This window comes from Mustela nigripes, chromosome 6 (assembly GCF_022355385.1).
Source record: "Mustela nigripes isolate SB6536 chromosome 6, MUSNIG.SB6536, whole genome shotgun sequence".
Lineage (NCBI taxonomy): Eukaryota > Metazoa > Chordata > Mammalia > Carnivora > Mustelidae > Mustela > Mustela nigripes.
The window spans coordinates 120,313,968-120,326,798 of NC_081562.1; the positions used below are offsets into that span (position 1 = coordinate 120,313,968).

Below are 12,831 nucleotides of genomic sequence, written 5' to 3' on the forward strand. Positions count from 1 at the left end.
TTGATTAAATGTGCTGAATCACACCAAAATGTCCTAACTTCCTTTATGTCCATCCACCCACCTTCCGAAAAATCATAGAAGTTTCATGTTTCTTTCATTGTTTTGATGTTTGTGGAGAAATATTTTGGCTCTTTAAGTGCTTTTGTTAAGCAGTGGGTGGTATTTCATCAGCTAGCTTATCCTGCAATTCTGTTACTAGTATTTTACTTGGTATTTTTGGAACCCTTGGGCTTCTGAAACAGGTCTAGAGAAATGTACACTGGGACTGAATTGGCATTTTTGAAATTAGAGGTCTTGCCAAAGATGGTAATATATTTTATCATTTTAAAGTTTTAGTTCATAAAATTGAAAACTATCAAGACATCAAAATAAAAAAAAATAGTGACATTTAGGCAAGAGGCTTGTTGAAATTTCGGATTGACTCTTTTCAAGGTTCCTTATAATTTAAGATTTTTAAGTAATCTCTACACCTGTCACGGGGCTTGAATGTACAAACCTGAGATCAAGAGTCACATGCTCCCCCAACGAGGCCAGCCAGGTGTCCCTAATAATAAGTTTTTAATTAAAAAAATGTTTGAAAACATTATGCTTGGCATGCCTGGGTGGTTCAGCCAGTTAAGCGGCTGGCTTCGGCTCAGGTCATGATGCTAAGGTCCTGAGATGATTCCCTGCGGAGCCCCCTTCTCCCTCTGCCTACCAATCCCCATGTGTGCTCACTCCCTCTCCGATTTAAAACAAAGCAAACAAAAAACTCGTTTAAAGATTAAATACTTAAAATATATATTTCATTCACTCATTCATGCAAACATCTTGAGCACCTAGTATGTGCTCATTTTTCTAGGTCTGGGAGATACACAAGAGACAGTTCTGTCCTTGCATTCTGCCTTTCTCATCCAAGGTTAATAATCCTGTTAACTACCCAAAGAGGTAAGACTTTTGATCCAAATGCAGCCACACGGGCTGAACAAATGAAACACTAGGCACCTTAGAAAATGAAAAAGATCCTGTTTATCAAGTACATAGAGTGTTATCAAGGGCCTGTCAAATCTTTTAAATCTTTCCACCCATCACAAAAGCAGGGTATTCCTAAATCCCATTTTCCTGCAGGACTTTATTTGTAGTAGAGATGTTCTATTAGTGACACATCTTAGAATGTTGACTTGAATGTTTCTTGCCTCACACCCTACCCTATAAAGTCAGAACGGTGTGACTGGATGTGAAGGCTTCATCTGAACCAAACAGACCTATCAAAGAATCCTACTGTGAAAGCGCTCGAATTATTACTGGATCAGTTGATTAAATTTCTTAGATCAAATTTCATAATGGTAATAATAAAACTGGTTTGGAGTTAGGTTTTGGTAACCATTAGTAAATTGCAGTAATTTCTTTAAAAACAGAAAACAAACAAAAACCCAAGTAACTAGTTGCTGTTTCTTTCCCAAGGTGGAAGAACTGAAAGTAAATCAGATTTTAAGTCACTTGTTTCCGAAGGGCTATGGAAACATATATTCGACATGTATTTCTGGAGTACTTAGTGTGTATCAGGCACTGTTCTTTTGAAGAAAACAAGTGAAGGAACAGTGATGGTGTTCTTTTAGATGGGAGATCAGAAATAAGCGTGAGGTGGCCTTTGAGCAGAGACTGAATGGGCAGCTAGCTGTGCAAGTCTAAAAACAAAATTTTCCAGACAGAAAATACAAAAATCCTGAAGTGAGATTACAGTGAGTGAGGGACAATGTAGCAGACAAGATTGTGGTAGCATTCAAGGGCTTGAACACAAGCTATGGTAAGAGATCTCAATTTTGTAGTATATGAAATCATTGATTTAAGATTATGAACAGAATGGTGGTTTTTGTTTTTTTTTTTCTTTTAATTTCATTCTGGTGAACAGTCTGGAGGACAGACAGGAATGTGTGGCAAAGAGGAAGGAGGCTGTGGCAGCAGACTGGTTCAGAAGAGGATTGCGGATTGGAATAGAGGGGTAAACATGGAGATAGTGAGCTCTCAGATCCAAAATACATTTTGGAGAGAGTTTGGACGGGTCTTGATGATGGATCACATAGAGGGCATTAAGAGAGTAACAGTAACAGTTTCTGGAAACAGGGACACTGGAGAATAAACTCTGAAGTACAAGAGTTGTCTTCAGAGAATTTGTCACCTAAACTGACTGCTGTTTAGAGCTCATGAAGAGAGTTCAATACTAAAGACAATCTGGATGAAATTGACCTAAGAGTAGAATTCTTACAGCCAAGGGCTCTAGGCAGACCACTTGAGGGCACTCCCAAAATTCAGATCAGGAAAAAGGGATATGGCAAGAGGATCTATAGATCTTTAAAGACCTTTAAGCCAAAATTTTCATTAAAATAGTGCTAAGAAAGTATGTTGAAACTTCTGAAACACTGTAATTTTAGCAGTAACTTAGCATTTTCTTACTCAAATGCAAATCATGCACTCTAAGACTTTCAAAAGACTGTTCTGAAATAACTGCACAATATAGTCAAAACATATTTATTACTTTCCAAGTGTCATTTTGTACACTCCAGTACAAATACAAGAATATAGCCGTATTTACAGGTATCGAAAAGAAATCTGTATATTCAAACCCCACATCTAAATACAGTAGCTTTAAGTCCTGACCTACAGTAGTTCCGGTTTGCAGAGTAAATTACTTCACAACACCTCCCGCTTTGAAATAATCCCTTACAGCTAACTGGGTTTAAACAATATTGTTTGAAATGGGGTACAATTCATCTTCCCAAAGTTTTAAGTACCTCCTTTCCAAGGTTTTCTAAGTGTGAAAGATCTATAAAATTTAGAAGATAAAACCATTCATCTGAGCTATTAAAAGAAGCATCATGTCTTTAAAGAAAAGTTGAAGCATGGAGTTTTCAGTGTGCTTAAAAACTGGAGTTGGACTATAGTCCAAGTTTTAAAATTAAAAGGTAGTCAAAGTAGTTAAACAGGAAACAACTGGAAAAAAGTAGTAAAGCTGGTTAAGAGGAAAGACTTTCTAACAGATCCCCCCTTCACAAAATACATTTTATTACAGTATCAGTTTTTAAGGTTTGAATAGAAGACTACTAACGTCCTTTTTAAAAATAAAAACCCTGAGGTTTCCTAGGGGCTCTTTGTATTTCTATTTCCAAATTATAGGAACCAAGGTGCAAATCAAAATGAGACACACGTTCAAAGCCATGGCAACTATATAAAGAATATTTGAGGATATTATGCCTATTTTAATAAATATTCCCTGGTTATCTCAAGGTTAGTAGCTGGACACAATGTATTAAAAGTGTGATACTTAAAATAATTTACTACAGAATAAGTGAATCAAATATTGTAAAAATATTTCCACAAAAATTTTAATTTTGTTTAAAAATTCACCAAGAAATTTCATTTTAGGCATCTTCTCCTATATATATATGTGAGCAATTCACTTAGGGACGTAAACATTTTTTAAAGCAAAGGAATAAGAGGACACAGACCAATAAACTATTAGCAAATAAAATTCAAATTTACCTTAAATCACAAGTCAAGTCGCCCTCTGATCAGGAAACATTTGCCTACTACATCACAAATTGCTCACTTCTTCCCAGGAAAGACACAGGACTCCATCAGTGAGAGTTCTAGCTTAACAATGCTCTTTGGAGTTAATTTTACATGCACTAATCAAGCCCAGAGAATGTTATTAACAATCTTACAGGTATGAACATTTCATGATAGGATTTGACATTTGTCTTTTCTTACATTTTAAAAGTATGCTCAAGTTACAACAACAAAAAGTTTCCAGTGTAAGATTTTAATTCCTCTTAACTACACTGGAACATTTTCTTTTCGTATTTTAGAAAATATCATTCATACTATTGCTTACATTTTACTTTTTGAGTTTCCTGAAAGGTCTGAGCATTATCATCTATACTTTAAATATGCTTAAAGCACATGAGCAATTTTGGGATTTTCATATCCAAAAATGCAACATTGTCTAACATCACAAAATAAGCCCTTGGTGCTGGCAGTTCTGAAAGCACATAAATATATCTGCCTCAACAGGATATAAGTCTCTAGATCAGGTAAGATTTTGAAATTAAATTAAATTTTCTGCATAAAGAAACCCTTGTGATTTGATAAATACTGGCAGTGTCATGCTAAGGCCATGTGACCAATATTTTAGAAAAGAAAAAAAAAGCCAAGGTAATTTTATAGTAGCAATAGTTTCTTTTTTTATTTTAATATACTTTAGGAAACAATATACAAAGCTGAGCTTTCCCACCATTTCCAGATAACAGAAGGAAGCTCCAATTACACAAATTTAGCGTTTTGTGATGGCTAAGAACAGCAGTCAGCACCAGACTTGAACAGTTAGCTACAACACAAACATCCTTCAAAATGAAATGTCATAATAGCAAGACAGGTTAAACCAGGGTTTATAACAAATGACAACCACTTGGGAAGTGACTTAATCATTCTTGTTGAATTTTGTATTTCATTAAATATCTTATACACAATTTCCTGTTAATATGCTTTAAACAAAACCTCCCTTAAGGAATTATTTCAATTAAGTATAAATATTCAACAAGAATAGTTCTGATAAAGAATCCCCAGGTAGTTCAAATTCTAATATGCACTGACCGAAGGAAAAGAAAAATAACAATTTTTTGTTTGTTTTAACATGTTTATTACAACAGATACAATTCACATCTGACTAGCTTTGTTTCCTCTTTCCCCTCCCACAACCATGTTCATTGGGCCATTTCCTTATATGTGAGCAATCAATGTACTTTCAGCACACATGCCCAGCAGTACTTTTAAGTCCATTCTTACAGGGTGCAAATGGATCTCAATAATTTATACAAACAAGTGGGTTATGCTCGATCACTGCAATTTCAAGCTACTGTACACAGGAATGAAAAGGTTATAGAAAAGTGCCATAGCAACAGTGCCTTAAGAAAGGAGAAAAAGAGGAGCCTTAAAAAAATGGATAAAATCAGATCAAGGATTTCAGAGGGAAATGGAACACACGGGAAATGAGAAACATTTCTCTGCAAAACAAATGGAGAAGCACTGCTCTTGATCAGGTGCAAGTGTGGAAACAGTTGTTTCATGATATTTTGTACACTGCCCATATGGTTCAAAATCGTATCCTTAAGACACAGATCGCCTGGCGCTTGCACTGAATTTTTGAAAATGCAAGATTTCTGAATGATAAATTAACCCCCCAATTTTTTTTTTTTTTTTTTAAAAAAGCTAATTTTGCAGACAGGTTTACATGTAAAAGGCTAGGTATTTAGCCACCTCAGCATTGATTAGTTTTGGATGTCTAAGCTCTGTTACACATGGCTTCCCATGGCTTCACTCTACAAAACATATTTACAACGTGAAGAATACATCTACAAGAAATCTACATTTCAAGGGTTTTACAAATCAATCTTGTATCTTTCCCCTGAATTGACTCTCACAGACCCCATCCCCTTGTCATTTCCTTTGCCCAGCTTAACGGTCCAAAGTCTACTTAAATGCAGCTCAAAAATGTTAAGATTGGGCAATAAGATTTACAGTTCCTGTACGCAAAACCATGTGCAATTATTCACATCTTCACACCATGAAGGAATTCTGATTTTTTAGCTTTTCGAGTTCCTTAATTTGTTGTCTCAAAAAGAGTATCCTGAAAAATAAAAGAAAGCATTAGAACTTGTGTGGTTCATATATAAATGTTACAGAAAAAACAAACAAAACTTTACTACAAAAATATCTTAAAAAGATAAAATAAGTAACTATAATTAAGACTAAGTAATTAAAAGTGGATTAACCTAAGGGCACCTGGGTGGCTCAAACAGTTGGGTGTCCTGACTTCTGGTTTCGGCTCAGGTCCTGATCTCAGGGTTGTGAGATCAAGCCCCATGGGGGCATCTGTGCTCAGCAGAGAGTCTGCTTGAAATTCTCTCTCCCCCCTCTCTGCCCTTCCCCACTCAGATAAATAAATCTTTAAAAATAAATAAATATGGATTAGAGTTAAAACAAAATGACCAGTGAATGTACGACATATTAAAGAACTAGGATAACAAAAGTTAGAATGTTTCCTAGTTCTCTAACGATTTCTCAATAATCTGACTATAAAGACTGATTTAAAATGTGGTTTGTTTGCTGTATCAATCACACACACACACACACACACACACACACACACACACACGGCAGCAGATATTAAATATGAGACAAACCTATACTTTGTGTGTTTTCTAGGCCACAACAGAGTAAGCCTAGAATTAACAAGATACAAGAAGCTTAATTTGAAGAACAATTCTCAATATACACATAGGCTCAGAAAAACAGAGCTGAGTCAATGTCCAACTGATACGAATATTTAAAACAAACTAGAGATTTCCATGAACTTCGTAAAACTATTCCCCTTTTGACCTTGACCCCTCTCTTCTGTAAAGTATGATACATACTGCCTGTACCAGAGAATTAGGCGTAATCATAAAGTGGCCTGCTATTTACCAGCGCACACTGTGTCAAAAGCTGAGGCTGCAAATAATTTCCAAAAGTCCAATCACCTATCTTAGTAAGCCAAAATTCAGTCAAGTTTTACATATGCTTAAAGTACTTTCAGAACAGAGAGTCAACAAATCCTACTTCCTATTCACAATATAACTCCAGATACTTTTATAATTGAAAGATTGGATAAAATCTTACTTGGTATTTACTAAATATTTGCAGTTTCATGTTAAGACTAACTCTGCTTGTGATCCAGTAACTTATACAAACAGGATGTGAGAGGGCATTAAAAGTTTGTCCTTGATTTTGCAAGACACATTAAAAAAATATCTGTACTATTTACTGGGATGTAGATATCCTTGAGTAGGATACTAGACTAAGAAATGTGAGACAATAAATGTTTAGGTGAAAACAATTCAGAAAATAGGTATACTTGCTAGACAACCAGATTTCTAAGAGATCTCTAGGTGATCCAAAGACAATGTTAATAGTGATTTGAAATTTCAACTAAAACTTAGCAACTGTGTACTACCCTTAATCGAAGAAGAGATCCTTTATAATTAGTTGCTGTCAACAATTCACTTTTTATTTTTTTATTTTTATTTTTTTTTTAGATTTAGATTTATTTATTTAGTTGACACAGAGAGATCAAAAGCAGGCAGAGAGGCAGGCAGAGAGAGAGGAGGAAGCAGGCTCCCTGATGAGCAGAGAGCACGATGCGGGGCTCGATTCCAGAACTCTGAGATCACGACCTGAGCCGATGGCAGCAGCTTAACCCACTGAGCCATCCAGGCGCCCAACAATTCACTTTTTAAAAGTATTTTTATTTTTTTTAAAAGATTACAGCATAGTTAATAGTGTTCTACCATTTCACTTTTAAAATATTATTGTACCTTACAGAGTTGTAAGAATAAAGTCTAATGAAGCATTTACCATGGGTTAGAGAATTAAAATCTAGACACCATTACCATTCACCAGGCATATTATTAAATTATAAAAATGCAGTCATAGTGTGGGGTGCTTGGGTGGCTTAGCTGGTTGAGCCAACTCTTGGTTTCGACTCAAGCCATGATCTCATGGGTCTAGAGATAAAGAGTCTCATGTCAGGTTCTGCGCTCAGAAGGAAGTGTGCTTCAAGATTCTCTCCCCTTGTCCACTGCCCTCCCCAAATTAAATCTTTTTTTAAAATGCAATTACAGTGTTAAGGAACAGGATGTATCAAAGAGAAGTTTAAATTTCAGAAATGAAATTTTATTTATATCCTTCATTCTGATTTAAGATATATAATGCTAAGACAAAAACTCTGACCACAAAAACCTTACCTTTGCTCTCGCAAAGTTGCTTGAATTTCACATACTCGGACTAACGATCTTAAATTTTTTAATTCAGTACAAATTTCTGACATGTGAACACTTCCCATATTATGGGCTTCTTCTCGCAATCTCGATGCCTATAATTAGAGAGATTATAAGATCACATAAAATATAAGTCACAATCACAAAATAACAATCATTAAATTTGAGTACAACTTTATACCAGGATTACAGAATCCTTCTTCTTTAAATCCACAAAAGTGATAGTGAATCTAAGGGGGGAAATTATTTTCTTAAAAAACAACAACAACAACAAAAAACATTAAAAAACAACCTGTCTCTATTGGTGGGAGATAATTTTCAAAAATGTCCCCTTCAATTTCTGGAGAAAACAGTATTTCCTATTTTAGTATTTGATAGCACTAGGATAAAAGAACTCATGATTTGTGGTTTTTAAAAGATGCTGAGTCAGCCAGAGTAAGGTTCAGGTGTAACACTGATAAAAGGGCCTTGTGTCATAAGATACAAATTAACTCTGTGAACTTAGAGAAAGTTTCAGTCAGTAAATCACTGGGAAGAGAAGCCAATGGCAGTTACTGAAATGTTCAAAGGTCCCTCATTCCAAAGCAGAACTGGCTGAATGGAAAAGCACATGGCTTTGAGCCCTATCGCTGTTTTAACTGGGTGATCTTGGTATTCTAATTTATTTGGTCCTAAGGGCCTCACTGGTAAAATGGAGAACTCATTATCTGTACCAGTTAACAGTTTTGAGAAGTGGAAGACACTTGGCACAGTGCTAAATGCTGAGTACTTGGTAATGGAAGTTATAACAATAATTATATTAAAATATTTTATGGGAGGGGCACCTGGGTGGCATGTGCCTTTGGCTCAGGTCATGATCCCAGGATCGAGCCCTCATCAGGCTCCCTGCTTGGTGGGAAGCCTCTTTCTAATTCTTCCACTCCCTCTGCTTGTGTTCCCTCTCTCTGCTAAATAAATTAAATCTTAAGAAAAAAAAAAAAAAAATTATGTGAAACCGTAACAAATTATCTCCTAAATACCTTAAAACAAATACTTAGAAAATATTTTATAGAGTGACTATAAACAATCTAATTAGGGATTAGTTATTTCAAACAAAGCTTAAATTCAGTGACCTAGATTAGATTTTCTAAAAGTAGAAGTTGTATTTTTGTCACTCATCCACAGGTAAAATACCTGCTGTGAGTCATACCTGCTTCTCTGCATGATCTGCAGGCCATCCTTGAACATGTTTTATGAGATTTTCATTGAAGTGTGCTGCTAGCGTAGGTGTTAATGAACATGTAGGTCGGGCTGATGAATTCTGTGGTACAACTGTTGCATTTGATGCATTACTACTAGAAGTATGGTTTGGACCAGGTGATGGACTTCTCTGGCTACTGGAAGAAAAAACAGAATTGAATGTGTACAATGTTTTAACAAGTAGGCATCCTAGAAATTGTCCATAACTTCTACTAAATTAAAGATATCCAAATTCCTAAGAAAAATTTGTTATATTAACATCAAATAAACAGAATTTAAAATCCAAAGTGTATTTATATCATGTATTCCTCTAACACACTTTTGGGGGAAAAAGAGCCCTTTTAATAAACACTAATGTCAGTTAAATTTAGAGAGTGCTCTCCAAATTTGACCTGTTCATTTTGTATACCAGAAACACTAGTAAGAATGTAACTAAGAAATGGTCACATTTTAAGAGTTGTAGATATAAAGCACAACTGAACGTTCTATCTTAAATACATGTGGATAAAGAGGGGAAAAATATACTGCCTTTGTTTAACATCAGAACAAAGTACTGAAGCAGAGGGTAGGTAATGTGAAGCAAAATACAGGCATTTTACTGGACAGCAATGAATGAATTCAGTGGCAAAATAAGACCAAAAACATAACACTCTGAGACTATTTATATTCTTCTAAAATACTATATGGTTTGGGCCAGGGTTTGGGGATATGGTGGTGAGAACCAAAAATTTAATCACCCAAGTTGATTTCCTACCTGCTTCACCAGACTTGGCTCTGAATGAATTTCAGTTATTTCCAAAAACTAAATCTCCCAAAGGATGAAGAGTTTTCATCACTGAGGATATTTAAAATAATACTGCAGCCTCTAAAGACAATTTAAAAGAAGAATTTCCCAAAAATGTTCTGAGCAATGGCAACATTGCTGGAGTAAGTAGACAGCTTCCCAAGGTGATTATTTTGAAGGGAACAACTCTCATTTGGATGTATAAGTTCTGAAATGCTTGTTTAGAAAACAACAATAAAAACAACAGTTGAATTATTTTGCCACCTCATAGCAAGAAATAAAAATAGGAAAATCAATCAAATGAAAATCATTTAAAGTTGTATTTGTTAATTAACAAAGAAATGTGACAACACAATACAGCCCTATCTGACAAGCATTCCATACAGGGGTCAGAGTTGAAGCTATGAGGAAAACCTAACACATACCAGTTGGGAAATATTGGACCAAGTTTTAGATTTAACATTTTTGGCTTCACCAATACTCAAATTTAAAACTGCTATGAGGAAGTTAAAAATGAGGTCATTTCCAACAAGTCAAGTATTACAGCATCAGGTGCCCTCTACCTACAGGTATAAATCACATACTGTTAATCCTATCATATCCTAATAAGTAAAATTCTTCAAAAATAACAAGGCTTCCCTACTGGAGATAACCACTTATTTATACATAAGATCTGCCTCTGTCAATCTTTTAATACATAAAACTTAGCCTATCCATGGATTCTAATGAGATCAAATTATATTATACATATATTTTATAATATTCAAACAATGCCACATGCAATAGTAATGAAAAGAATAGTATTTCAGCACTTATCAACTTACTTTGAGCGCTGAAGACTTCGAGGAGAGACAGGCTCATGACCTTGCTGCTTGTCAGCAGTTACAGGCTGCTGTGTGGCCGATTGGGAAACCGGTCCTTGCTTAACTACTGGAGTACTAACCTGCAATGTCAAAATCTGGTGAGACAGGCTTCTATTACACAGATAAATACCACAGTCATTAAATAATAGCAAAGTACTATCAATGAGAAGTCCCTGTTACTTCTTTTTTTTTTTTTTTAAGAAATGACATCATTCTTTCTTTTTTTTTTTTTTTTTAAAGATTTTATTTATTTATTTGACAGAGAGAGATTATAAGTAGGCAGAGAGGCAGGCAGAGAGAGAGGAGGAAGCAGGCTCCCTGCTGAGCAGAGAGCCTGATGCGGGACTCAATCCCAGGACCCTGAGATCATGACCTGAGCGGAAGGCAGCGGCTTAACCCACTGAGCCACCCAGGCGCCCCCTGTTATTTCTATTCTTTAATAATTCTTAATATAACATGAGCTGACCTGTTTCATAATAAAATGAGTATTAGCGATATAGACATATTTAATTGTGTGAATCATGCTCATTAAGTTCCCAAATCCACACACCCCTCCAAATTTAGCTGGATAATCTTAAACTCTGAAAAATCTAGAGATTTAAAGAATTAGAATCAAATAAAGTTCATGCAGTTAGAAGAGTCTAGTTTTGAGACTAAAATCTAATTTCTTCATAAAATGGCCTAGGGCCATAAGACTACTTTCTTAGCACAATAGCACTAGTTCTCCTAATGTTGAGCTCAGTTTTCTTTCCAATACACTAAAACAGCTCTTCTGATTTACTGTTACTTTTATATCAATAAAAATTAATGTTACCACATTCTACAAATACAGCTGCTCAAATTTGAACCATATATAGAGGTCCGTGACTATCAGTGGGGATATATATACTATATATTCAGATGCCACAAAGAGAAAACCCAAGTAGTTTCAAATATAAGACCCAAATTAAGGCACAAAGGCAGATTGAAAGCCATTTCTAATTAAGTCATACCCTCCAACAGCAGTTCTTTAAAAATTTTTTTTTTCTTTTTAGGTTATTTGTGCAAGAGAGAGAACATAAGGGGGGAGGGGAGCAGAGGAAGGGAAAGCGGACTCCCTGCTGAGCTAGATCTGAGGACCCTGAGGTCATGACCCAACATGAAGGCAGATGTTTAACCAACTAGGTGCTCCTGGCACCCCCTTTTTTTGAGTTATTTTTTTGATTAATATTCTCTCAAACAAATCTCAATATCCTGGCTACTTCTAAACATAAAAGAACATTTTTCAGGGCACCTGATTAAGTGGCTGCCTTCAGCTCGAGTCATGATCCCAGGGTCCTGGGATCGAGTACCGAGTCGGGCTCCCTGCTCAGCAGAGAGCCTGCTTTTCCCTCTGTCTCTGCCTGCCACTTTGCCTACTTGTGCTCTCTCTGTGTCAAATAAATAAATAAAAATCTTTTAAAAAAAAAGAAAAGGAAAGGTAAGAACATTTTCCCAAGGTCTACATATTACTTATTGAATGCCCACTTAAAAAAAACCAAACAAACAAAAAAAAAACTTGGAAAAATTTTCAAATGCAAAAAACCGATAGCCATATGCTTACAGGATTTGAAATGCTGATTTTACCAATGACTGTAAAACTAACACTACCACTTACTTCACTTTTAGTCATCATTTATTGTACTCTGAAGATACTACCCTGAGGATGAGTTTTAAGCTCTAGTAGTAAGGCCTCTATTGCTGAAACTCACATTTTTATCTTCCTCCATCAAAATGCAGGTAAACAGTAAGAAATTACATAATAAACTAATACTTGGGGGAGGGGGTTTGGGAGAAGGGGGTGGGATTATGGACACTGGGGAGGGTATGTGCTTTGGTGAGTGCTGTGAAGTGTGTAAACCTGGTGATTCACAGACCTGTACCCCTGGGGATAAAAATATATGTTTATAAAAAATAAAAAATTAAATTAAAAAAAAATTTGAAAAGATTTTATTTATTTGAGAGATCACAAGTAGGCAGAGGCAGGTAGAGAGGGGGGAAGCAGGCTCCCTGCTGAGCAGCGAGCCTAAGACCCTGGGATCATGACCTGAGCTGAAAGCAGAGGTTTAACCCACTG

General features: G+C 35.7%; 1 protein-coding gene across 10 annotated transcripts in view; it reads right to left on the reverse strand.

Annotated features, from left to right (window-relative positions):
* Positions 1–2,492: 2,492 nt before the first annotated feature.
* The window catches only part of WAC (WW domain containing adaptor with coiled-coil), an 86,486-nt gene continuing 76,147 nt past the window's right edge, over positions 2,493–12,831 (reverse strand). For 9 of the 10 annotated variants that reach the window (XM_059404106.1, XM_059404109.1, XM_059404104.1 and 6 more), the window contains 4 exons: positions 10,698–10,816; positions 9,040–9,226; positions 7,818–7,945; positions 2,493–5,662 (listed from right to left, as the gene is read on the reverse strand). In XM_059404106.1, coding sequence (XP_059260089.1) covers positions 5,593–5,662; positions 7,818–7,945; positions 9,040–9,226; positions 10,698–10,816 — 504 coding nt within the window. In that variant the 3' untranslated portion in view covers positions 2,493–5,592. The remainder of the gene's footprint in view (positions 5,663–7,817; positions 7,946–9,039; positions 9,227–10,697; positions 10,817–12,831) is intronic. The other variant, XM_059404101.1, reaches the window with a different exon arrangement.